The sequence below is a fragment of the Hemitrygon akajei genome, chromosome 19 (genome assembly GCF_048418815.1).
Source record: "Hemitrygon akajei chromosome 19, sHemAka1.3, whole genome shotgun sequence".
NCBI classification, from domain to species: domain Eukaryota; kingdom Metazoa; phylum Chordata; class Chondrichthyes; order Myliobatiformes; family Dasyatidae; genus Hemitrygon; species Hemitrygon akajei.
The window spans coordinates 66,076,388-66,100,811 of record NC_133142.1 but is presented as its reverse complement, the minus strand read 5'-3'; the positions used below and the strand labels follow the sequence as shown (position 1 = coordinate 66,100,811).

Here is a 24,424-nt window from a genome sequence, read left to right as displayed (position 1 = left end):
GCTTCGGATTATTGGCCGCAAAGTTCAAAGCTGTTCAAAATGTGGGAAAAAAGTAGCGGCTTAAAATCCGGAATCTACGGTATATATATGTATGTATGTATAGAGGTATAGATATATAAGTCACTAAAGTATCGCAGCCAATAAAAAAGTGTACATTTCTTGGGAAATTTAAAAAAAAAAACTGAAGTAATGATATACATATGTAACTTCAGTAAATTTGAAAGTCTCAGCAGCATCTCAAGCAATTCTTTGTGATGAATAGTGCTTTCTATGAGCCCATTCCATTGCTTTTATAATGATTTTGGATAAATACTAAAGAACTCTTGATTTGTTTTACTTGTTCTCATTTTATCAGAACTTGCATTTCCACTGTGGCAAAGAGCCCGGAACTTTTCCTTGATTTTTGTTTGGTTGATTGAGTTATTTCTGACTTGTTTTTCCTACAGGGATTCCATTATCGATAAGCATATTGAAGCTGCAGTCGCCCAAATGCAGTCAGTTATTGAGCTTGGAAGGGTGATACGAGACAGGAAGACCCTTCCTGTTAAGGTTTGTTATTGCAGATCTCACAACTACACTTTCCTTCAATCCCCCCTTTCCCAACCTTCTTACTCAGGCTTCTTCCTCCTCCTTTCCAGTCCAGATAAAAGATCTGAGTCCACAGCATTGCTTGTTCATTCCACTCCATAGATGCTACCTGACCTGCTAAGTCCCTCCAGCATTTTGTGTTTCTTTCTCTGGATTTTCAGCATCTGCAGAATCTCTTGTGTTTATATTTTTCAATAAAATCTGTTTTTGATCACTACTTGAAATATAAACTATATCCTCTTATTGTGCTTGATGGTCTTGGGAGACTATTCCAGAGACCCTCCCCGGAATTGCAGGCTGCAGAGGTTGCACATTCTCCCTTGAACTATGTGTTTTCCACCAGGTGCTCTGATTTCCTGCCTCATTCCAAAGCTGGAATGGTGGGTTAATTGGCCCCTATAAATTACTACTTGGAGCAGGTAAGTGACAAAGGGAAATGGAGAGTGAGAACACATTGCAGAGCTACAGTAGAAAAGGAAAGGTAAAAAGAATGTTGTCAACCCATTACTAGGGGATGATATGAACCTGATGGGCTGAATGGCATCCTTCTCTACTGCAATATAATTGATGTGAGCTGAACCAACAACGTTTTAATATTTATTACTTAATATTAGTTTCTTGGAATTGTTACCAAAATGCACATTTTGAATTCTGGTTGTTTTGGTCTGAACTGTCAGTAAGTATTTGTGGTCATACCCCTTGCAGATAATTTGCTTGCTATTAAAATTTTGAATCCATTTGAGGGTTTGCATGTTAATTTTATTTCTTAGTTATTTTCCAGTTTGTGGTTCAGCAGCTCAAGACTGATAAATTAAACACGTTAGTATGTCCATAAATTAGCCAGCATATTCAGGAAAATTTATCATTATTTCTCAACATTTCATGTTTTGCTTGGGGTAATAGAGTCACAGATTAGACCCACTGTTTCTTTTCCAACTTCCATGTCTATTGCTAATCTTGCACACCTGCATTAATTTTATATCCCGCTGTGCCTTGCTCATTCAAATATCAGTTCAGATATCTCTTAAATAAATGTTGTCACTGTTCCTGCTCCCATCATCTCCTCTGGCAACTCATTCCTGATACCAAACACACTTTGTGTGAAAAGTTTACACATCAGATCTCTTCTAAACTTCCTCCTACTCACCTTAGACAATATACCCACTAGTCTTGATGCCTCTACCATAAGAAGCACACACTGGCTACCTATCCTAGCTATGCCTTTCATGTATATTTTTTTCCTTTTTTGTCAATTTTCATATTTGCTGCCTTCACTTTGTTTGCTTCACTGGCTGCACTCTTAAAAGTGATCTAGCATATATGACAAGAGTTAAATTGAAAAGCATTTTAATTTCTTCCCAGTATCCTCTGAAAGAAGTTGTGGTTATCCATCAGGATGCAGATGCACTTAAAGATATCAGATCCTTGGAAAAGTATATTCTGGAGGCAAGTTCATTTTTATTTTAAATTATCATAATTTGTATAATATTATGTAAAATTATTTTGAGATGGCCTGTAAAATCAAAAGAAGTAGTGAACAAATGGCAGAACTAGTGGAATTTACAGTTAATGGCATCTTTTTCCATGTGGTCATTGCATTCTGTTTTATAAAAGCTGATATTTTATGAAAAATGAAAACATAGTCTGTTTTTCTTGCGGTTTACAGCCATAGAAATTTATTTTATTTGTAGTTTGAAACATTGGGTTTGAATTTGCCCCTCAGTATTTCTAATTATTGAGAGTGAAATAGTGTCATGAACTTTAAACCATTGCCCAATGATTCTTACTGTTCTTTTATGAACATTAAAAAAAAAGGCCAGCTGACCCTTTACCAACTTATTTTCTTGTTCATGAAGTTCACTAGGAAAGACTAGTATGCCCTAGAGAATTATACCCGCACTCCTGTTTGCTGAGTGAATGTGTAAAGGAACAGCTTCTTTCCCTCTGTCATCAGATTTTTGAATGGTCACTATTCCTTTTTCGCACTTTTTATTTATTTATCTACTTGTATTGTGATTTATAGTAATTTTTGTCTTGCACTGTACTGCTGCCACAAAACAACAAATTTGGCGACCTGTGTCAGTGATAATAAATCTGAGTCTGATACTGATTCAAAGTTACACACACTAAATGCTGGAGGAATTCAGCAGGCCAGGCAGCATCTGTGGAAAAGAGTACAGACAACATTTCAGGCTGAGCCCTGCTGTACCCTTTTTCATAGATGCTGTCTGGCTTGCTGAGATCCTCCACTGTTTTGTGTGTGTTGCTTGGATATCCATCATCTGCAGACTTTCTGTTGTTTCTGATTCAGAGTTTTTCAGCTTTCAAGTAATTGTTGGTATAATGTAGAGGAGAATTTATTTTGTGTGTTAGAGTATTTTATCCAGAGGAAAATAAAGGGCTTTAAGGTATCTAATTGATTATGTGTGTAATTCAGTGTACATTAAAGCTTTATTACCTAACAAGTGTTCTAATGTTCAACCCATAAATGATTATTCAGTAGAAATTTCATAAAACTTAAACATTGGAAACATTTTCTTTTGGATGTGTTTGAGCAATGCATCATAATAGTACTATGAGCACTGCTGCTTATATATTTGAACTGAGTCAAATTTTTGCCTCTTTATAGCACTATTCTGAGGTGAAGAAGAAACTTCAGCAAAGTGTGTCTTTTATGGCATTTTTCTTTCTGTAGTACGTATGAGAATTTCTCCGCCTGAATTGTTTACAGTTCAGTGTAACAAGTTGGGTTAAAATGTTTAACTAGTTTTATGATAGGCCAATTTTTCCTTTGGCTCCTCCCACTTCCTCCAAACCAAAGATGTAGCCACGGGCACCCGCATGGGTCCCAGTTATGCCTGCCTTTTTGTTGGCTTTGCGGAACAGTCCACGTTCCAAGCCTATATGGGTATCCGTCCCCCCTTTTCCTTCCCTACATCGACGACTGCATTGGCGCTGCCTCCTGCACGCATGCTGAGCTCGTTGACTTCATTAACTTTGCCTCCAACTTTCACCCTGCCCTCAAATTTACCTGGTCTATTTCTGACACCTCCCTCCCCTTTCTTGATCTTTCAGTCTCCATCACTGGAGACGGCCTATCTACTGATATCTACTATAAGCCTACAGACTCTCACGGCTACCTGGACTATTCCTCTTCCCACCCTGTCTCTTGCAAAAATGCTATCCCCTTCTCACAATTCCTCCGTCTCCGCCACCTTTTCATTCCAGGATGAAGGAGATGTCTTCCTTTTTTAAACAAAGGGACTTCCCTTCTTCCACCATCAACTCTGCTCTCAAACGCATCTCTCCCATTTTCCGCACATCTGCCCTCACCCCATCCGCCCACCACCCCACTCGGGATAGGGTCCCCCTTGTCTTCACCTACCATCCCACCAGCCTCCGGATCCAATGTATTATTCTCCGTAACTTCTGACACCTCCAACGGGATCCTACTACCTAGCACGTCTCACCCCCCTCCCCCCCTTACTGCTTTCCGCAGGGATCACTCCCTATGCAACTCCTTTGTCCGTTCATCCCCCCCATCCCTTCCCACCGATCTCCCTCCTGGCACTTATCCTTGCAAGTGGAACAAGTACTACACCTGCCCTCACACTTCCTCTCTCACCACCATTCAGGGCCCCAGACAGTCTTTCCAGGTGAGGCAACACTTCACTGAGTCAGCTGGTGTGGTATACTGCGTCCGGTGCTCCCGGTGTGGCCTTTTATATATTGGTGAGACCCGACGCAGATTAGGAGACCGTTTCGCTGAACACCTACGCTCTGTCCACCAGAGAAAGCAGGATCTCCCAGTGGCCACACATTTTAATTCCACGTCCCATTCCCATTCTGATATGTCTATCCATGGCCTCCTCTACTGTCAAGTTGAAGCCACACTCAGGTTGGAGGAACAACACCTTATATACCGGCTGGGTAGCCTCCAACCTGATGCCATGAACATTGACTTCTCTAGCTTCTGTTAATGCCCCTCCTCCTCTTCTTACCCCTTCCCTGATATATTTAGTTTTTTTCCCCTCCCTTTTTTTTCTTTCTCTCTCTGCCAATCACTCTGCCTGTTCTCCATCTCCCTCTGGTGCTCCCCTCCCCCTTTCTTTCTCCCTAGGCCTCCCGTCCCATGATCCTTTCCCTTCTCTAGCTCTGTATCCCTTTTGCCAATCACTTTTCTGGCTCTCAGCTTCACCCCACCCCCTCTGGTCTTCTCCTATCATTTCCCCTCCCCCTCCTACTTTCAAATCTCTTACTATCTTTCCTTTCAGTTAGTCCTGACGAAGGGTCTCGGCCTGAAACATCGACAGCGCTTCTCTCTATAGATGCTGCCTGGCCTGCTGTGTTCCACCAGCATTTTGTGTGTGTTGTTACGGATTCAGCAACAATACATATATAAGTGAGGCAGGGTTTTTTTTTATAACAAATAAAACATTTATTAAACACTGAAAAACAAACCCCCAAAAGTAAACAAACAACTAACGTAACCGGAAATCAGCTGCTGTGCAGCAGCTTAAACAGTTCTTAAACGAATAAAGTGAAAACAGTTCTTGAAGCGATGTTGCAAAAACAGTTCATCAAAGTAGTACTGCAAAAGTTCAAAATGCTTACAGTCCATTAAAGGAGAGACTTTTTAGACGAATTAAATTCTCTTTCACGTCATGTTGTGGTTCCCTGTTGAACTATACTTTTCCCGGAGAATTTACGAAGATGAAAATGAAATGGCTTAAAGGCACTGACCTTTCCTTTACAAAACTGTACCCAACCCTTTCTGCTATTATTTGCAGGGGTTAACACGGGGACAGCCAATGAATTCCTTCCAAATGAGGATCAAACAAGGTCAAACCTGTTTCACCATCGAAATGGACTTTCCTCGATCTTTTAACTCCCGAACTCCGATCTTCACTCTCCACTGATTTTTAACTGGCAGTATTATAAAAAAACTGCCGGCAATGATCTTTTAAACCTTAGGCATTAAATAAAACTCCACCTTTCAACCAAACTGCGTCATAATATTGGACCACGCAGTGGCATGTAGTCAAAATGGCAAATCCAGCCACGAACTGCCCCTCCTCACAGGGAGGGGTCCTCCTTTTATACCCTGTGTAAAAAAAAAACCTGTCACATGACCTCTACTGGCGGGGAAAATGACGTCACTCCACAATCACAAGATCATTACCTTAAGTCCAGTATAGCTTCAACACCACTGTCATGTGACAAGTACAAGATACCCACGGGTATGTAACAGTGTTGCTTGGTAGAGCTGGGACTTTTCTCTTTGGAGCATAGAAGAATGAGAGGGGACTTGATAGAGGTCTACAAGATTATGAGAGGCATAAATAGGGTGGTTAGTTGGTACCTGTTCCCAGGGCACCAATAGAAAACACCAGAGGGCATATGTACAAAATTGAGGGAGGGAAGTTTAGGAGAGACATCAGGGTAAGTTTTTTACAAGAGGGTTGTGAGTGCCTGGAATGACTTGCCAAGGATGGTGGTGGAGGCTAAAATGTTAGGGGTATTTAAGAGCCTCTTGGATAGGCACATGGATGAAAGAAAAATAGAGGGTTATGGGGTAGTGTGGGTTTAGTACTTTTTTAAGAATTATATGGGTCGGCACAACATGGAGGGCTGAAGGGCCTGTACTGTGCTGTAGTGTTCTATGGTTCTATTACCTTGGGTTACCCATAGCCCTTTATTTTCTAAGCTCCATGTACCTATCCAAAAGTCTCTTAAAAGACCCTGTTGTATCCGCCTCCACCACCATCGCCGACACTGATTCCACGCACTCACCACTCTCTGCGTAAAAAAAAAAAAAAACAACCAGAAAAAAACAACTTAGCCCTGACATCTCCTCTGTACCTACTTCTAAGCACCTTAAAACGGTGTCCTCTGGTGTTAGCCATTTCAGCCCTGGGGCTCAAATGAATTAGATTGAATCTAACCCTCCAATATAGCCCTCCATTTTTTTTTTATCATGCAAGAGCTTATCTAAGAGTTTCTTAAATGTCCCTAATGTATCTGTCTCTACCATTATCCTTAGCAGACATCCCACGCACCCACCACTCTCTGTGTGTAAAATCTTACTATATTGAAAGGGTTCAAAGGAAAACAAGAACACCCAATATTGATGCAGATTTATTAATTTATCAATTGTCTGTGAAACATTAACAACACCGCCAAGAGATAGTTCAGGGTGTTTACTATCAGCCTGCATTAATTGAGTAAAAGCATGACTAAATGTTTATAGAGCAGAAAGTAAAAGAAAAACAATAAACATTGCATTAAAAGCTTTCACAAGTACCAAGCCAAGAAAATTTGGGCCTTTATCCTTGCAAGCGGAACAAGTGCTACACCTGTCCCTACGCCACCTCCCTTACTACCGTTCAGGGCACCTTCCAGCTGAGGCAACATTTCACCTTTTGGGGGTCACATACTGTGTACGGTGCTCCTGGTGTGGCCTCCTGTATATTGGTGAGATCCAACATAGATTGGGAGACCTCTTTGCCAAGCACCTACGCTCCGTCTGCCGGAAGGTGCGAGATCTCCCAGTGGCCACCCATTTTAATTCCACTTCCCATTCCCATTCTGACATGTCAATCCTTGGCCTCCTCTAATGTGATGAGGCTACGCTCAGACTGGCCATCTGTGTAGCCTCCGACCTGATGGCATGAACACTGATTTCTTGAACTTCTGGTAATGCCGCCCTGTCCCCTCCACCATTCTCTTATCATATCTCCTTGCCCACCCATCACCTCCCTCTGGTGCTCCTTCCCCCCCTTCTTTCTTCCACGGCCTTCTGTCCTCTCCTACCAGACTCCCCCTTCTCCAGTCCTTTATCTCTTTCACCAATCAACTGCCCAGCTCTTTACTTCATCCCTCCCCCTCCTGATTTCACCTATTACCTTGTGTTTCTGTCTTTCCATCCTCCACCTTTTAAATCTACTCATCTTTTTTTCTCCAGTCCTGGTGAAGGGTCTCAGCCCAAAACATCTACTGTACTTTTTTTCCATAGATGCTGCCTGGCCTGCTGAGTTCCTCCAGCATTTTGTGAGTTTTGCTTGGATTTCAGCATCTGCAGATTTTCTCTTGTTTGTGCTACCATACTTCATATTCTCTCTAACAAAAAGGGTACAGAATCAAAACAAGCTATGAAAAAAAATCAGACACAGCTGTGAGTAGTACCCTGGTATCCAACAGCCTTATAAGGGCTTGGGTTCATGATGGTAAACGTCCCATAGTTCTACTACAGGTGAGGTCTAAGAGGCCTAACAAGACAGTGGTTACTTATGCTTTCCTAGATCAATGAAGTACAAGTTTTCTTCACAGTGGGCCTCATGAACAAGCTCAATCTCATAGGAAGTATGACACACATTCTCTTATGCGCCATGGGTCAAGAGAAGATTGTGAATAGCTCCATTGTTTCAGGATTGGAAGTGGTTGGCTTAGATGGTGAAAACTATTGTGAACCACCTAATGTCTGTATGCAAGAAAGTATCCCTGACCACAAATGGAACATTCTGCAACAGAGGGATCTCCAGGGCTGGTCTCACCTTAAACATGTCTATTTGCCAGAGATTGATACAGAAATTGAGCTGCTGATGGGGACAAATGTGCCCAAAGCATTGGAGCTTTTGTAAGTAATTTGCAGTTTTAATGATGGATCCCATACAATTAAAACAATGTTAGATTGGGCTATGAATGGACCAATGAAAGATCATGGTGATGGAAGAGAGGATTCTACAGCCAGAGCTGACAGTTAACAGGTTCTTAGTTTTGAACTTGGATGAGTTTTGACAGCAGCAGTTCAAGGTAGACTTCCCTGAATGCAGTCAGGATGCACAACCTGGTTTGTCAAGAGAAGACACAAGTTCATGGAGCTGGTTGCAAATTCTGCAAAACTGGTGGATGGCCATTATCAGATTAATTTACCTTTGAAAAAGGAGGTTAACTTGCCAAATAATAGGAAGATTGCTGAACATCATGTTCTAAATTGAAGGAAGAGGTTTAAGGATGCCATCTCCAAAGGTTGTGCTGAAAGAGTGCCAGCAGAGAATCTGGAAGCAGTGATGGGAAAGGCTGGTATATTCCACATCATGGTGTTTATCATCCCAGAAAAGGGAAACTCTGTGTTGTGTATGACTGTGGAGTGACTTTTCAGAGAATATCACCTGATGCTCTGCTTTTACAAGGACCAGATCTTACTAGCTCGCTGATTGGAGTCATAACCAGATTTAGAAAAGAACCAGTGGTAATCATGGCTGGTATTGAATTAATGTTTCATTGGGTTAAAGTACCAGCAGAAGATACAGATCTGCTGAGTTTTCTCTGATGGCCTGATGGTGACCTCAAACAAGATATGGTAGACTTCAGAATGCTGGCTCGTCTCTTTGGAGCATCTTCATCACCAAGCTGTGCAAATTATGCTGTAAGGAAATGCACAGAAGACAATGAAGACCAGTTCAGCCACAAGTTGGTGAATAAAGTTTTGCTCTGCTCCTATTTTGATGACTTTCTTGTGTCGGTGTCCTCCGAGGAAGAAGCAGTTGTCTTCTGTATCATGATCTTGTATCCATTTGTACTGAAGGCGGCTTTTGACTCACAAAATGGATAAGCAACAGACCTGGTGTGCTAGCTGTGATAACTAGAAGAGCAAAAAGTGAAAGACGTGAAGGATTTGGATTTGGATCAAACTTTACCTTCAGTAGAGAGAGTACTGTGTGTGCAATGCATAGAACATACTAGAGTACAGCACAGGAACAGGCCATTCAGCCAACAATGTTGTCCCAAACCAACTAAAAAGCAAATCAAACACACCTAAACAGTAATCCCTCCTACCTACACCATTTCTATATCCCTCCATCTTCTTTACATCCATGTTCTATATCCAAATGTCTCTTAAAAACCTCCAGTATATTTGCCTCTGCCACCATCCAAGGCAGTGTGTTCCAGGCATCCTCAACTCTCTGAATAAAATACTTACCCTTCACATTCCCTTTGAACTTACCCTGTCTCACCTTCAATGCATGCCTTTGGTATTAGTCATTTCAACTCCGTGGATCTCTGTCCACTCTATCTATGCTTCTCGTAAGCTTGTATACCTCTGTCTGATGTCTGCCCTGCCTTCGACACTCTAGAGAAAACAACCTAAGTTTATCCAGTCTCTCCTGATAGTTCAGACCCTCTAAACCAGACAGCATCCAGGTAAACTTCTTCTGCAGCCTCTCCAAAGCCTCAACATCCTTCCTATAGTGGGGTGGCCAGAATTATGTGCAATACTCCAGATATGGCCTAACCAGAGTTTTATAAAGTTGCAACATAACTTCCTGACTTTTGAACTCAATGCCTCGACTAATAAAAGCAAGCATTCCATAAGCCTTTTGAACCATCTTATTGACCAATATAGTCACTTCTAAGGAGCTCTGAACTTGGGTCCCAAGATTTCTGTGCTCAGCAACGCTGTTAAGGACTTGGCCTTTAACAGTGCATTCAGTCTGATACTTACAAGTTTAAGATCATGATCTGAGATAGACCACTCACCAGAAGGGGAATCCTCTCCATAGTTAGTTCCATCTACGATCCTTTAGGAATCTTGAATCTGATGGTGCTATTTGCTAAAAAGATTGTACAAGAACTGTGTAAGAAAGGGCTTGTCTGGGATGACACTATACCAACATCAGTCGCTCGTCAGTGGACAAACTGGCTGGAAGAAATCTGGCAGTTGGAGGACTTCAAGGTCGTTAGATGTTTGAAACCCCGCGATTTTGGAGAATTTACTGCTGCGTGGTTACACCACTACAGATGCAAGTGAAGCAGTCTGTGCAGTAGTGATCTACTTGTTGTTACATAACATGCACTCACTGGTGCACAGTGCTTTTTATCATGGAAAAATCTAGAGTAGCTCCATTGAATTGAATTGACTATTATTTACATCATATACGTGAGGAGTAAAAATCTTTGTTACGTCTCCATCTAAACGTGCAATGTGCAATTTATAGTAATTTGTAATAAATAGTATGTACAACAGGTCAGTCAATGTAACATAGAAATACGATTGTATCACCATGAATTAATCAGTCTGATGGTCTGGTGGAAGAAGCTGTCCTGGAGTCTGTTGGTCCTGGCTTTTATGCTGCATTACTGTTTCCCGGATGCTAGCAACTGGAACAGTTTGTGGTTGGGGTGACTTGGATCCCCAATGATCCTTCAGGCCTTTTTTACACACCTGTCTCTGTAAATGTCCTGAATAGTGGGAAGTTTACATCTACAGATGCACTGGGCAGTCCGCACCAGACTCTGCAGGGTCCTGCAGTTGAGTCAGTTTCCTTGTCTAAAGCTCACCGCTGCTATGATGGCAAGCCTTATGGACACATTGTGGAGGAAGGAGTTGCACATGCAGCTTCAGGGCTCAAAGTTTTGGACTGATGGGACTTGTGTGCTGAAGTATATCAAGAATGAAAATTCCAGGTTCTGAACCTTCGTTGCAAACAGAGTTTCAGAAAGTCTTAAGATCTCACAAACATAAGCATCAAGTTGGATAAGTCGCCGGGACTGGATGAGATATACCCCAGACTACTGTGGGAGGCAAAGGAGGAGATTGCTGAGCCTCTGGCAATGATTTTTGCTTCATCAATGGGGACAGGAGAAGTCCCGGAGGATTGGAGGGTTGCGGATGTTGTTCCTTTATTCAATTATTCATTTAAGTAAAGTAAAGAAAGGGAGTAGAGATAGCCCAGGAAATTATAGACCAGTGAGTCTTACTTCAGTGGTTGGTAAGTTGACGGAGAAGATCCTGAGAGGCAGGTTTTATGAACATTTGTAGAGATCATAATATGATTAGGAATAGTCAGCATGGCTTTGTCAAGGGCAGGTTGTGTCTTATGAGCCTGATTGAATTTTTTGAGGATGTGTCTAAACATATTAATGAAGGAAGAGCAGCAGATATAGTGTATATGGATTTCAGCAAGGCATTTGATAAGGTACCCCATGCAAGGCTTATTGAGAAAGTAAGGAGGTATGGGATACAAGGGGACATTGTTTGTGGATCCAGAACTGGCTTGCCCACAGAAGGCAAAGAGTGGTTGTAGACGGGTCATATTCTGCATGGAGGTCGGTCACCAGTGGAGTGCCTCAGGGATCTGTTCTAGGACTCTTACTCTTTGTGATTTTTATAAATGACCTGGATGAGGAAGTGGAGGGATGGGTTAGTAAATCTGCCGATGACACAAAGGTTGGAGGTGTTGTGGATGATGTGGAGGGCTGTCAGAGGTTACAGCGGGACATTAATAGGATGCAAAACTGGGCTGAGAAGTGACAGATGGAATTCAACCCAGATAAGTGTGAAGTAGTTCATTTTGGTAGGTCAAATATGATGGTAGAATATAGTATTAATGGTAAGACTCTTGACAGTGTGGAGGATCAGAGGGATCTTGGGGTCCGAGTCCTTAGGACACTCAAAGCAGCTGCGCAAGTTGACTCTGTGGTTAAGAAGGTGTATTAGCCTTCATCAATCATGGAATTGAATTTTGGAGCTGAGAGGTAATGTTGCAGCTATATAGGACCCTGGTCAGACCCCACTTGGAGTACTGTGTTCAGTTCTGGTGGCCTCACTACAGGAAGGATGTGGAAACCATAGAAAGAGTGCAGAGGAGATGTACAAGGATGTTGCCTGGATTGGAGAGCATGCCTTATGAAAACAGGTTGAGTGAACTCAGCTTTTTCTCCTTGGAGCGGCGGAGGATGAGAGGTGCTTTGTATTTTTAAAAAAAATAGCAACTGTAATTATTTTCTTTGATAGTATGCTCACTGAAATCCCCAGTGTCACCTGCTTCAGAATTAGTATTTGTAACTTGAACTAAGATTTCAAAGGAATAAGTGTATATGGATTGATGGGCTGGAAATGAATCACTGACCTTATAATGGACTTAACTTAGTCCAAAGTCCTTATGAAATAGGAGCAGAATTAGGCCATTTGGCCTGTCAGGTACTCTCCATCATTTGATTATGGTTGATTTATTTCTTCTTCTCAACCCACTTCTTGCTTTCTTCCTGAAACCTTTGACACCCTACTAATCAGGAACCTATCAACCTGCACTTAAGTATACCCAAAGTGTTGGTCTCCACAGCCATCTGTGGCAATGAATTCCACAGATTCACCACCCTCTAGCTAAAGAAATTTCTCCTCACCTCTGTTCTAAAGGGAGGTCCTTTTATTCTGAGACTGTGCTCAAGTCCTTGTGCAGACTACTTCAATACTACCTGTCCTTCCACCTATCTTATTATCAGCAGCTAGCTTGGACGTATGGCTATCAGGTCTATCTTGATAAATGACCACATAACATAGTGAAAGCAAATGTAAAATTGCTCAAAGAGTTTGGAAATCTCATATTGACATTTCTCATTCATAAGTATATTTTGTATTATAACTTGTTTTAAGAAAAGCTAAATGGAAAAATTATATTTTTGGGAAGAGTTATAACTGATATACTAATAATTAGATGGTTATAATAACTGAAAATGTTTTAAATTAGTCACAACATCTTTACTAATTCCCACTAGGAACTAAATGTCCGTCAGCTGACATTATCCACAGATAAAGACAAGTATGCCATTCGGCTTAGGGCAGAACCAGATCACATGGTGTTAGGAAAGCGCCTGAAGGGAGCATTTAAATCTGTTTCAGCAGCTATCAAGGGTCTTCAGAGTGTACAGTTGGAGGAATTCCAGAAGACAGGTGAGTATTCAGAAACTGCTTCCTTTCTACATGATTAAAAAGTCACTTTATAGTTTTACTTATGTTTAAACCCAAGGGGGAAAAAAACAAACAGATATAATAAGATTAATCATCATTTAAAACTGGGATGAGCAAGCACCTCTTCTCATAGAAGGTGGTGAATCTCGGGGATTCTCTGCTCTGGAGAGCTGTGTGTTCTGATAAATGAGGGTATTTCAAGATGAAGTTGATTTTTTTTTGAAGATTAGGGAATTGAAGGCTATTGGAAAGCCGACACAAAAGTGAAGATAAAGCCTTAGGCAGATCGTCCAAGATCACATTGAATGGCAGGGCAGGCTTGAGGAGCTGAGTGGCCTTTTCTTTAACCAGTTGTTTAACTTCCTGAAAGTGCATCTAGAGTAACAAGCTATAAATGCAAATTTTTTTGGTTTTGTTTTATTTGAAGTTCTGTACCATTGGAATTTTTATACAGGAAAACTAGCTTAATCTACCAATATGTTTCACTATTTCAAGACCTGATAATGAGGTTAGTTGTTCCCAAAATATCATTTTGTGGTACAAGAGAAAAGAAACTGTGAGGCTGTTTATTTCCCCATGGAAGTCAATACATACGGAAAGCTACATTTGACTGAGTTTCAAAAGACTAAGACTCGATGTCTTTCTTTGCCACTAATCAGTGGATATGTTGGTATGTTTTTACATACTCTTCTTTTAACAGGCTCCATAATTGTGGAAGGACATGAACTTCATGAGGAAGACTTGCGTCTCATGTATGCATTTGATGGAATTGCAGGAGCAGATGATCAGTATGAAGCCCATTCTGATTTTCAAGTAAGTGTTTTATTGTAATAGGAAAATGTAAGTATTAACTGCACGTTTGAGCTCATAAGACAAGATGTTTCAGTCCCTTTCATAAGCAAATCCTAACTTGGGTCATAGCGTAGAGATCTTGAGATGGAACTTCATGGGTGGCAGATGCTTCCCAGGGGTCATCAGGTCATCTCCCACTACTTCAGTGTTTCATCAGTTTCAGCCCACTACATCTCCAGAGTGCTCAATAGTGCGACCCAGCGTCCCAGATGCCCACCTCTTCACATCTGGCCACCCATGGGTCATTTTAGGACCCAGCTGTCGTCATTCCTCTTCATCCATAACTAGTTAGTTCTGTTTCGTTCAGCTAACTCCAACAGTTTTTTATAGTTTGCCACTGACCCTGGCCAAGGACTCCCAATCCCGTCAGCAGTCTGACCATGGAAGTAACCACAAATACTTTGCAGCCAACCTCTACTGGGAAAATCTGCACCTTCCATCCATGCTGCTTACCATCTGTGGCCAGCTCAGTGTATCTTACATTTTTCTGCTCGTATGCCCTGCAGACTGCATCTCCTCAAGGCACTGTGAGCTGTGAGATTACTACAGCCTTCCGGCTGCTGATCTCAAGACCAAATCTGGTCCAAGGGTGTATAATTACAGTCAGTGAATGAGTAACTTTGACATGGGATGCCTTCACTTGCCTTAGTCAGCCAAGTAATCTTGCTTTTGTGATGGGTTCTCCTACAGTGAGCCAGAACTTCCTCAAGAATTTTTTTGACTAAATTAATAGACCCATGCTATTGAGTGCATACTCTCTTCTTTACATTAATTTTACAAAAATGCAATTCTCTATTAGTGTAAATATATTTGTCAAGCAGAATGCTGTATAGGCAACATTTTTGAAATAACTGCCTCACTTTGAAGAATTGAAGATTTTCCATACTTTTTTTTTATTGTAAGCATATATATTAGAAGCAGTGTCTACTCAGGTTTACTCTTACATTCAGCAATCATTGCTGACCTGATTGTCATCTGATTGAATCAAATCTGTTTAAGCACCTAACTCTGTTCTTTGCTTATCAAGAAGTTATATATTTCTACTTCAAACATTCTTAAATCACCTGCTTTCACTGTCACCTAAAGAAGAGAGCTTCAAAGATCTTGAAGGGATAAAATATAGCTACTTCCTTTAAAAAAAATTTTTAACTTAATTCTCAAGAGAATTCACAATTCCACGTCAACTTTGTCAAAACCCCTCAGGATCTTCTATGCTTCAATTAAGTTCCCTCTCTGGTGCAAGTCTCACAAATCCAATCTTTCCTCAGTGATAACTTGCCCTTTCCAGGAACCACACTGAAATGCTTTTCATTCATTTACACCATTCTTTGGAGAAAGACCAATACTGTACGTAGTATTGCTGATATGGTCTACTAAAGCCGTTGAATTATGGAAGCATGATTTTCCCTCATAATAATCTCCTTGGCCACATCTTCCATCTATCCTTCCCAAGTAATCTTCATTTGTACATATTTTTCCACCTCTTCCAAGCTAATATATAATAATCATTCACTGTCGAGAATGATGGCACAACTAGTAGTTGAAGTAGTTTTATTGTGTGCATCTATGGCCCTTTTATGCAGAGGTATAGCTGAGCTTAGGCCAATGGGCTAACCCAAGGATTACCATGGGCCATAGTTTGCAAATTGTTGATCCTTGCAGTAGGAATCAGCAGTTCATTCAGTATTAAAGTCCACTAAATTGTGATCAGGTAGAAAAACCCTATTTCATATTCTGTGTTCCCCCTTTCTATCCATTGAGCTCTGACTACTTTCTTATAATGAAAGTCAAAAATCTGTAGGTGCTGGAAATTCAAAATAAAAATGTTAGAAACCCTCAGCAGCTCAGGAAGCACTTGTGGAAAAAGAAACTGAGGAAGAGAGAAAACAAATCAAGTTTCCAGTGACAGAAGGATGCATTGAATAAAGGGAATATCTTGAATATGGTAAAATCAAGAGAGTTGATGTTCCTTTTATTATGCTACCACCTTCTCTACCTTTTCTGCTACTGAAAGCTAACATTTTCTCTCTTTCCTAAATCTGCTGAATGGTTTCGGACTTAAAACATTAACTGTTCCTTTTTTAAACACTAACCTACTGAATATTTCCAGTATTTCCTGTTTTCATAACATCAGTGAGCTAACTGATATCAGGTGATTGCACAGTTTTATTGCTAGAATCTTTAACATGTTATTTAGATTGTTCAGTAATATCTGTGCCAATGTGTATTGGGATGCGGGACAATGAAAACTTTGATTTAAACTTGTTATTGATAAGAGTTAAAATACACAAGGTCTGTCTTAGCTTTCATTAATAATATTGTTGCAGCTTGTTTGAGCAATGTATGGCAACATATCCCTTATAGTTAAGAACTTCAAAACACTTAATGAAAAGTATTTCTCGGATTTCAACATGTATCTAATACTCTTTACATATTTGATTTCATGGGGTGACTACATATCTAATAGTTTCTCAGAAGGCTTTTGTGTTCTTTCAGGCTTTGGTTCTTTTAAATGTCACAACTGACCAATCAATGGTGGATGAAGGAGTTGCACGAGAGGTGATAAATCGTATCCAAAAACTTAGAAAAAAGGCAAGTTCTATCCATTTTAAGAATTATCTTTTATAATATCTATAAGCAAAAAATGCTGGAGCCACTCAGCCATCCAGGCAACCTTAGTGGCAAGAGAAAAATGATTAATATTTCAGATGGAAGAACATTGAAGGCTTTCAACCTGAAATGATAACTGTTCCTCTTTCTACAGATGCAGACAAACCTGCATTGCCAACATTTTCTTTTCATGCAGTCTTCTGCTTTCCAAAGATTTTCCTAAATGCATTGAACTTTTGTTAGAATACAATTCCATGCATGCCTTGGGGAAGAAATTTGTCCTCCTCTTCCATTAGATGTACGGTCTTTTAACAGGTGGACATTGTACTCTGCTTTTGTTAATAGGTTTAGTTGATGTCTTGGCATAGGCACTACTATTTTGCATATTCAGTACAAGTGCTAGCAACTTGTTTTTAACCAACTAGCCCTTTCACCTACGTGAGTCAAGATAGTTGGTATGGCAGCCATGCCAATGTGCATCACAGCAGATCATCAACCTCTCCTTAACTGCAAACTCACCACGTGTAGGAAATGCTGGATTATGAACTCTGGCTGATTTTTTTTTTCCCTTACCTATCTCATGTTCTTACTAAATGTAATTTAACCCAGACCTGCTGAGGCAGGTTTTAAATTCTATTTCCACCCAATTTGCTTTGAAACATTAAAAATTTCAGATTTTATCTTTCGTTTAGGTAGTCACCAGTTTTTTAATCCATCATTTATTTTAAAACAGAATTCTTAATACTTAAGAATTGTTATGCAGGCAAGTGATATCATTGTATTACTTAACTAATTTTTCTTCAAAAAAGAAATATCCATAAATATAAAAGTCTGTATTCACTTGTGTCATTTATTTCAATAGAGGTGGTTTTGTTGCTTGGCAAATGAAAGGTTTCTCATCTGGAATTCTCCAACCCAAAAGAGTGCAAGTACTCAGTCATCGTTGATAGATTCATGACACCAAGGGAATTGAAGGATTATGGAGAAGAGCAGGAAATTGGAGTTAGAAACATAGAAAACCTACAGCACAGTACAGGCCCTTTGGCCTACAAAGCTGTGCTGAACATGTCCTTACCTTATAAATTACCGAGGGTTACCCATAGCCCTCTATTTTTCTGAGCTCCATGTACCTGTCCAGGAGTCTCTTGAAAGACCCTATTGTATCCCCTCCACCACTGTCACCAGCAGCCCATTCCACACACTCACCACTATTTGCGTTTTAAAAAAAAAACTTACCCCTGACATCTCTGTACCTACTTCCAAGCACCTTAAAACTGTGCCCTCTCATGCTAGCCATTCCAGCCCTGGGAAAAAGCCTCTGACTATCCACATGAGCAATGCCTCTCATCATCTTGTACACCTGAGTTGATCTTGAGCAATGGGTTTTATCATTTTAAATGGCAAAGCAGACATGAGCATTCTGGGTTCCTCCTGCTCATAAATAATCATTTCTTATGATAGTGATATTTACTGAGTCTGTACATGTTAGTCCAAAATCTGCAGTATTTGGTGGAAAAAGATAATTCATTAACTTATTTCGGCTTCTTAATCTTATTACTTTTTACATACCCTGTTGCATTGGTGTTTTACTTTGCAATAAGGACGCTATTGTGATTAAACACTACGCAGCCAGGGCAAGTTCTATTAATCTCAAGATAAGGTGAGCGAGGGAAAAGGTGCTGGGGAATGGTGAAGGAGTTTGGGGGGGGGGGGGGGCACTACTGGAAGTTTGAAAAATCAGTGTTCAAGTCATCGGGTTGGAGGCTACCCAGATGGAATATAAGATTGTTGTTCCTCCAACCTGAGTGTGGCCTCGTCACGACAGTGGAGGCGGCCATGGATAGGCATATCAGAATTGGAAATGGAATTAAAATGGGTGACCACTGGGAGATACCACTTTTTCTGACGGACGGAGCATAGGTGCTCAGCAAAGCGGTCTCCCAATCCACGTCAGGTCTCACTGATACACAGGAGGCCACACCAGGAGCACCGGACACGGTATATGACCCCAAAAAATTCACAGGTGAAGTGTCACCTCCCCTGGAAGGAATGTTTGGGGCCCTGAATGGTGATGAGGGAGGAGGTTAGGGGCAGGTGTAGCACTCGTTCTGCTTGCAAGGATAAGTGTCAGTAGGGAGGGATGAATGGACAAGGGAGTCGTGTAGGGAGCGATCCCTGCAGAAAGCAGTAAGTGTGGGGGGGGGGGGGGGGGGGAGAGGAAGAGATGTGCTTGGTTTTGAGATCCAGTTGGAGATGCCCGAAGTTGCAGAGAATTATGTGCTGGACATGAAGGCTGGTGGGGTGGTAGGTGAGGACAAGAGGAACTCTGGCCCTAGTAGGGTGACAGGATGATGTAATTGAGGGCAGCATTGATAGTGGAGGAAGGGAGGCTCCTTTCTTTGAGGGAGGACAGCTCCTTTGTTTTAGAATGAAAAGCTTCATCCTGAGAGCAGATGCTGTGGAGATGGAGGAATTGAGAGAAGGTTTGTCATTTTTACAAGTAACCGGCTGGGAAGAGGTACTGTCCAGGTAGCAGTGAGAGTCCATGGGTTTGTAATAGACACAAGTAGATAAGCTGTTTCTAGAGATTGAGACAGAGAGATCATGCAAGGGGAGGGAAGTGTCAGAAATGAACAAAATAAATTTGAGGACACGGTGGAAGTTGGAGGCAAAGTGGATGAAGTCGACAAGTTCCACGTGGGTGCAGGAAGCAACGCCAATGCAGTCATCGATGTAGCATAGGAAGAGTGCAGGACAGTCTCCACTGGAGGCTTGGAACATGGACTGTTCCACATAGCTGACAAACAGGCAGGCTTAACTGAGACCCATGTGAGTGACCTTGGCTACACCTTTTGGTTGAAGGAAGTGGGATGAGAAAAAGGAAAAATTATTAAGAAAGAGGACAAGTTCTTCCTCCAGGCAGAGGGGAATTGGTTGCGTTTGGTGTCCAAAAAGAAACAGAGAGCTCTGAGGCCTTCCTGGTGGAGTATGGAGGTGTATAGAGACTGGACATACATAGTAAAAATAAGATGATGGGGGCCAGGGAACCTGAAATCATTGAAAAGATCCAGAGCATGTGAAGTGTCACACATGTAGGTAGGTACATAGGGACTGAACAAGGGGGGATAAAACGGAGGTGAGATAATACAAGATGCTTCTTAAAGTTTTATGAGCTGTTAAGTTAATTTATTATTGGTGTGGCACTAGTTGTATTTTATAAATTTGTATTTAATTACATTTTGTATGGATTTCCAGCAGAAGCAAGAGTATTACTTTTTCCCCTACTATATAAATTAGTAATTATATTTTTACTACTTAATGTTGAATTATGCATTAATCAGTCCTGTTGCTGGTTAATATGTGTAGTATTGTTTATTCTGTTCTGGCCCTTTGGACAGTGGTACACTTGATTCCATTTTTTCAACATGCCTATAAAACATATTCGTCCCCATGGAAGTTTTCATGTTTTAATGTTTTACAACATTGCATCACAGTGGATTTGATTTGGCGCTTTTTTTTACACACTGATCAACAGAAAAAGACTCTTTCTTGTCAAAGTGAAAACGTATCTCTACAAAGTGATCTAAATTAATTACAAATATAAAACACAAAATAACTGATTGCATAAGTATTTATTACAGGCACATTTGGCAGCAGTTACAGCCTTGAGTCTGTGTGGATATCAGCTTTGCACATCTAAACACTGCAATTTTCCACCATTCTTATTTACAAAACTGCTCAATCTCTTTCAGATTGTATGGGGATCATGAGTGAACAGCCCTTTTCAAATTCTCAATTGGATTAAGGTCTGGACTCTGACTTGGCCTCTCCAGGACATTCAGTTTGTTGTTTTTAAGTCATTTCTGTGTAGCTTTGGCTTTGTGCTTGGGGTCATTTTCTTACTGGAAAACAAATGTTCTCCCGAGTCACAGTTCTCTTGCAGATTACATTAGGGTTTCCTCCAAATTTGCCTGTATTTTGCCGTATTAATTTTACCTTCTACCTTCGCAAGCTTTCCAGGGCCTACTGCAATGAAGCATCTCCACAGCATGATGCAGCCACCAACATGCTTCACAGTAGGGATGGTGTGTTTTTGATGGAACACATCATCAATCAAAAGTCGATTTTGGTTGCATCAGACCATAAAACCTTCTTCCAGCTGACTTCAGAGTATCCCACATGCCTTCTGACAAACTCTAGCCAAGATTTCATGTGAGATTTCTTTCAACAGTAGCTGTCTCTTTGCCACTCTCCTCCATAAAGCTGCAACTGGCGAGGCACCCAGGGTACAGTTGTTGTGTGCGTAGTCTCTTCCATCTCAGCGAATGAAACTTTTAGCTTCTCCAGATTTGTCATAGGTCTCTTGGTGGCCTCTCTCACTCGTCCCCTTCTTGCATGGTCATTCAGTTTTTGAGGATGGCCTGCTCTAAAGCTCTAGGCAGATTTACAGCTATCCCATATTCTTTCCATTTCTTGATAATTGACTTAACTGTACTCAAAGGGATATTTAGTGACTTGGAAATTTTCTTGTATTCACCTCCTGACTTGTTTTTCAATAACCTTTTCACAGAGTTGCTTGGAGTGTTCTTTTGTCTTCATGGTGTAGTTTTTGCCAGGATATTGACTCACCAGCAGTTGGACCTTCCACATAAAGGTGTATTCTTACTACAGTCAATTGAAACACCTTGACTGTACACAGGTTATCTCCACTTAACCAATTATGTGACTTCTAAAAGCAGTTGGCGGCACCTGTGATGATTTGGTGAATACTAATGCACTCAATTATTTTGTATTTTAAATTTGTAATTAATTTACATCACTTTGTAGAGATCTGTTTTCACTTTAACACGAGTCTTTTTCTATTGATCGATTTAAAAAAAAAGCCAAATTAAATCCACTGTGATTCAATATTGTAAAACATGAAACTTCCAAGGGGTGTGAATTCTTTTTACAGGAAGTGTATACCACACCATCATATTACTTACATTTATTTAATACTTTGTTTTCAGAAAATAAGCAGTTTCCCCATAATGTGTACCATTTGCTAATTTAGAGTGTTTCTGTATGCTTTCTGCTCTGTAGTAGTGTGAGATTAAGAACTTCTAATTCTTCAACAGCCTACTGTCATTGCATTGGGAATTAGTCTGTACCTTTTTAAAAAGGTTCAGCAATCATTACAATGATGTTTTTTTGCTGAAGTAAGTGATAAGGGGGAGGGTTGTTGCTTTGCTGCTGCAGGAGGAGTAGGAGGGGCTTTGGGGTTTAACATTTTTACTGTCACTCATTTTTTGGGGCACTACAGTTTTCATGGATATCTGAAGAATAAGAACTTCAGGTTCTATGTTGTATACATTTCTCTGATATTAAATTGAACTATTGAATAGATGATGCTATGTGTTATATAATTTACATCTACAGGCCCATCTTGTGCCATCGGATGAGATCACAATTTATTACAATTCTCAACCAATAGGAGCTTATTTGGATAACATTATTAAGAATCACACTGATTTTATTTTGGGAACTGTAAAAGCCTCCCTGAAGCCCTACCCAGTACCGAATTCTGTTGACGTGATTATACAAGAAAAAACACAGGTAAACTGTTTCTGTCTTGAATGAATTAATATTGGGAATACAATTCTTTTAGATATATTTTCTTACGGCATTACCCTGTTTAGAGCCAGCTCACAAAAATGCTCATTGGCCCTTGAATCAAAACAGTGAAACAGATGCTTCTATCACATTCAACAGGAGCTGATGAGAAAGCCTATAGAATCTCGGTGGTCTGTTGACACATGGAGAAGGTGTTGCCAATCCCCAAAATGGCCCACATTCATGGTGCCAGTCAAGTGCTGCCATAAACTCTGCAACTTAGTATTGAGCGGCTACACTGTTTGCTGTGACCTGCCCAAAAACAGCCTCACGTAGCCACTCTGCACCTGGTTAGGTTCACCAGCATATCACACAGTAACAGAGCGAGTAGGCATTTATTTCAAGTTCCTGGCACAGTAGTTTTCTCAATAACCTTCCTCTACTTAACATGCAGTAATGATCATTGGCATTTTCTTTCTTGGGAAGATGTCCTTTGCTCTAAGCAACTTACCAGCATACATTTAGCACCATAAGCAACTCATGTTAAATTCCATACTACATAATTTTCCTGTTATTTACCTTGATAGATTTGCCTGATCAGTTTTATTAGTGAATACCAACATCTTTGCATAGCACATGTATAAAGGGAAATGTGTATTTTGTACATTGAGACATCTTGCTTTTATGGTTTTGTTAATTTTTAGAAAGAGGTTTTCAATGGCTTATTTTTTTAAGTTTTCTTAAAATGGAGGACCTTTTTTCCTAAGTGAGCCTTGATATTGGATTGACTCAGCAGCAGCAATCCATTGCACCCAACATTTAGCTAGTGACAGAAGAATGAGAAAAATAAAGCCTTTTTCAAGATTGCCTACCTTAGAACCCATTCAAAAGAAAACTTGAAGCCTGTCAGATCTCTCTGCCTCCAAGCCATTCTAATTCACTTGAAGGGAATGTCTAGTTCTTCATATAGTATCTGTTATAGCAAGGAAACTTTGAAACAAAACAGAAAATGCTGGAAACTCAGAACATCAGGCAGCATCTGTGGGAAGAGAAATGGAGTTAACAATTTGGGTGAGATATTTGCAATCTAAATTGATAACTCTTTTTCTCCTTCCACAGGTGCTTCCTTACCTGCTCAGGGTTTCCAACAGTTGTGTTTTCCCAATTCTGCAAGAATTTTTTCTAAATTTTCTGCAGCTTTGAACTTGTCTGGATGCCACATGAAACTGTTTGATGCATTTGCTCCAGAAAATTATAAATTTTTATTGTCTTGATTTTTTTATTTTTGCTTTTTTCATGGAGTTCAGCTTCTAACAGTGCTGCCTTTTAGAAGGAGATTATTAATGATTGTGGTGTGGAGTTCAAAGCTGAAAATTGTGCTGGAAGGTTTAATGACAATTTTGCAGATATTTTTGCTGACTGGTATGAAGTGGGTGCCAAAGCATTGCCAACCTTCTGGAATCTATTCCAAATTGTTAGTTCCATTGACTGCAGAAGAACGGAATGCCCTAAGGCAGGTACAGCGGCAGCCAGTAATCTGGTACCCATTTCTAACTATAACCATTTTTCTTTTTAGTTGAAGGGCTCAAATCTTGATTTGACTCTTGTGAAAGGAACTTCAGATGCTGGTGCTCTGCCAATGGGCCTTACCTGTGCATATGTCAATGTCAAGGTTTCTGTGGATGGAATAAAGCAAGGTAGGAACAAATAGCCTTGTAATCAAGATATGTAATAATATACACTGCATTTATGCTATTGATTAAAATTATGGTGCGTAAGATTTGCTTTGGAACTCCTAAACAGAAAATGAAAGACCTTTAATTTGCTCATTTGCAAGTTTAATTTTTTGATATAAAAAGATAATTGCTGTAGGTGGCCTTGGTGATGGATTTCTGATCAGCCAAAAAAGAGTTATGTTGGTTGACTTTTTTGATAAACACCCTTGAAATGTAGGGGTGTCATGGAATCAGTGGGATGGAACGCTGCAGTGAAGCATGACCCATACTAAATTATGCTGTTGAACTTGGACAA

At 40.5% G+C, this 24,424-nt stretch overlaps 1 protein-coding gene across 1 annotated transcript in view; it reads left to right on the top strand.

Moving 5' to 3' along the window:
- iars1 (isoleucyl-tRNA synthetase 1) overlaps nt 1–24,424 on the top strand; it is a 163,697-nt gene that overhangs the window by 112,431 nt on the left and 26,842 nt on the right. The window contains exons 24-30 of the mRNA XM_073072668.1: nt 447–549; nt 1,951–2,034; nt 13,147–13,321; nt 14,040–14,152; nt 16,688–16,783; nt 22,220–22,396; nt 23,970–24,090. Coding sequence (XP_072928769.1) covers nt 447–549; nt 1,951–2,034; nt 13,147–13,321; nt 14,040–14,152; nt 16,688–16,783; nt 22,220–22,396; nt 23,970–24,090 — 869 coding nt within the window. The remainder of the gene's footprint in view (nt 1–446; nt 550–1,950; nt 2,035–13,146; nt 13,322–14,039; nt 14,153–16,687; nt 16,784–22,219; nt 22,397–23,969; nt 24,091–24,424) is intronic.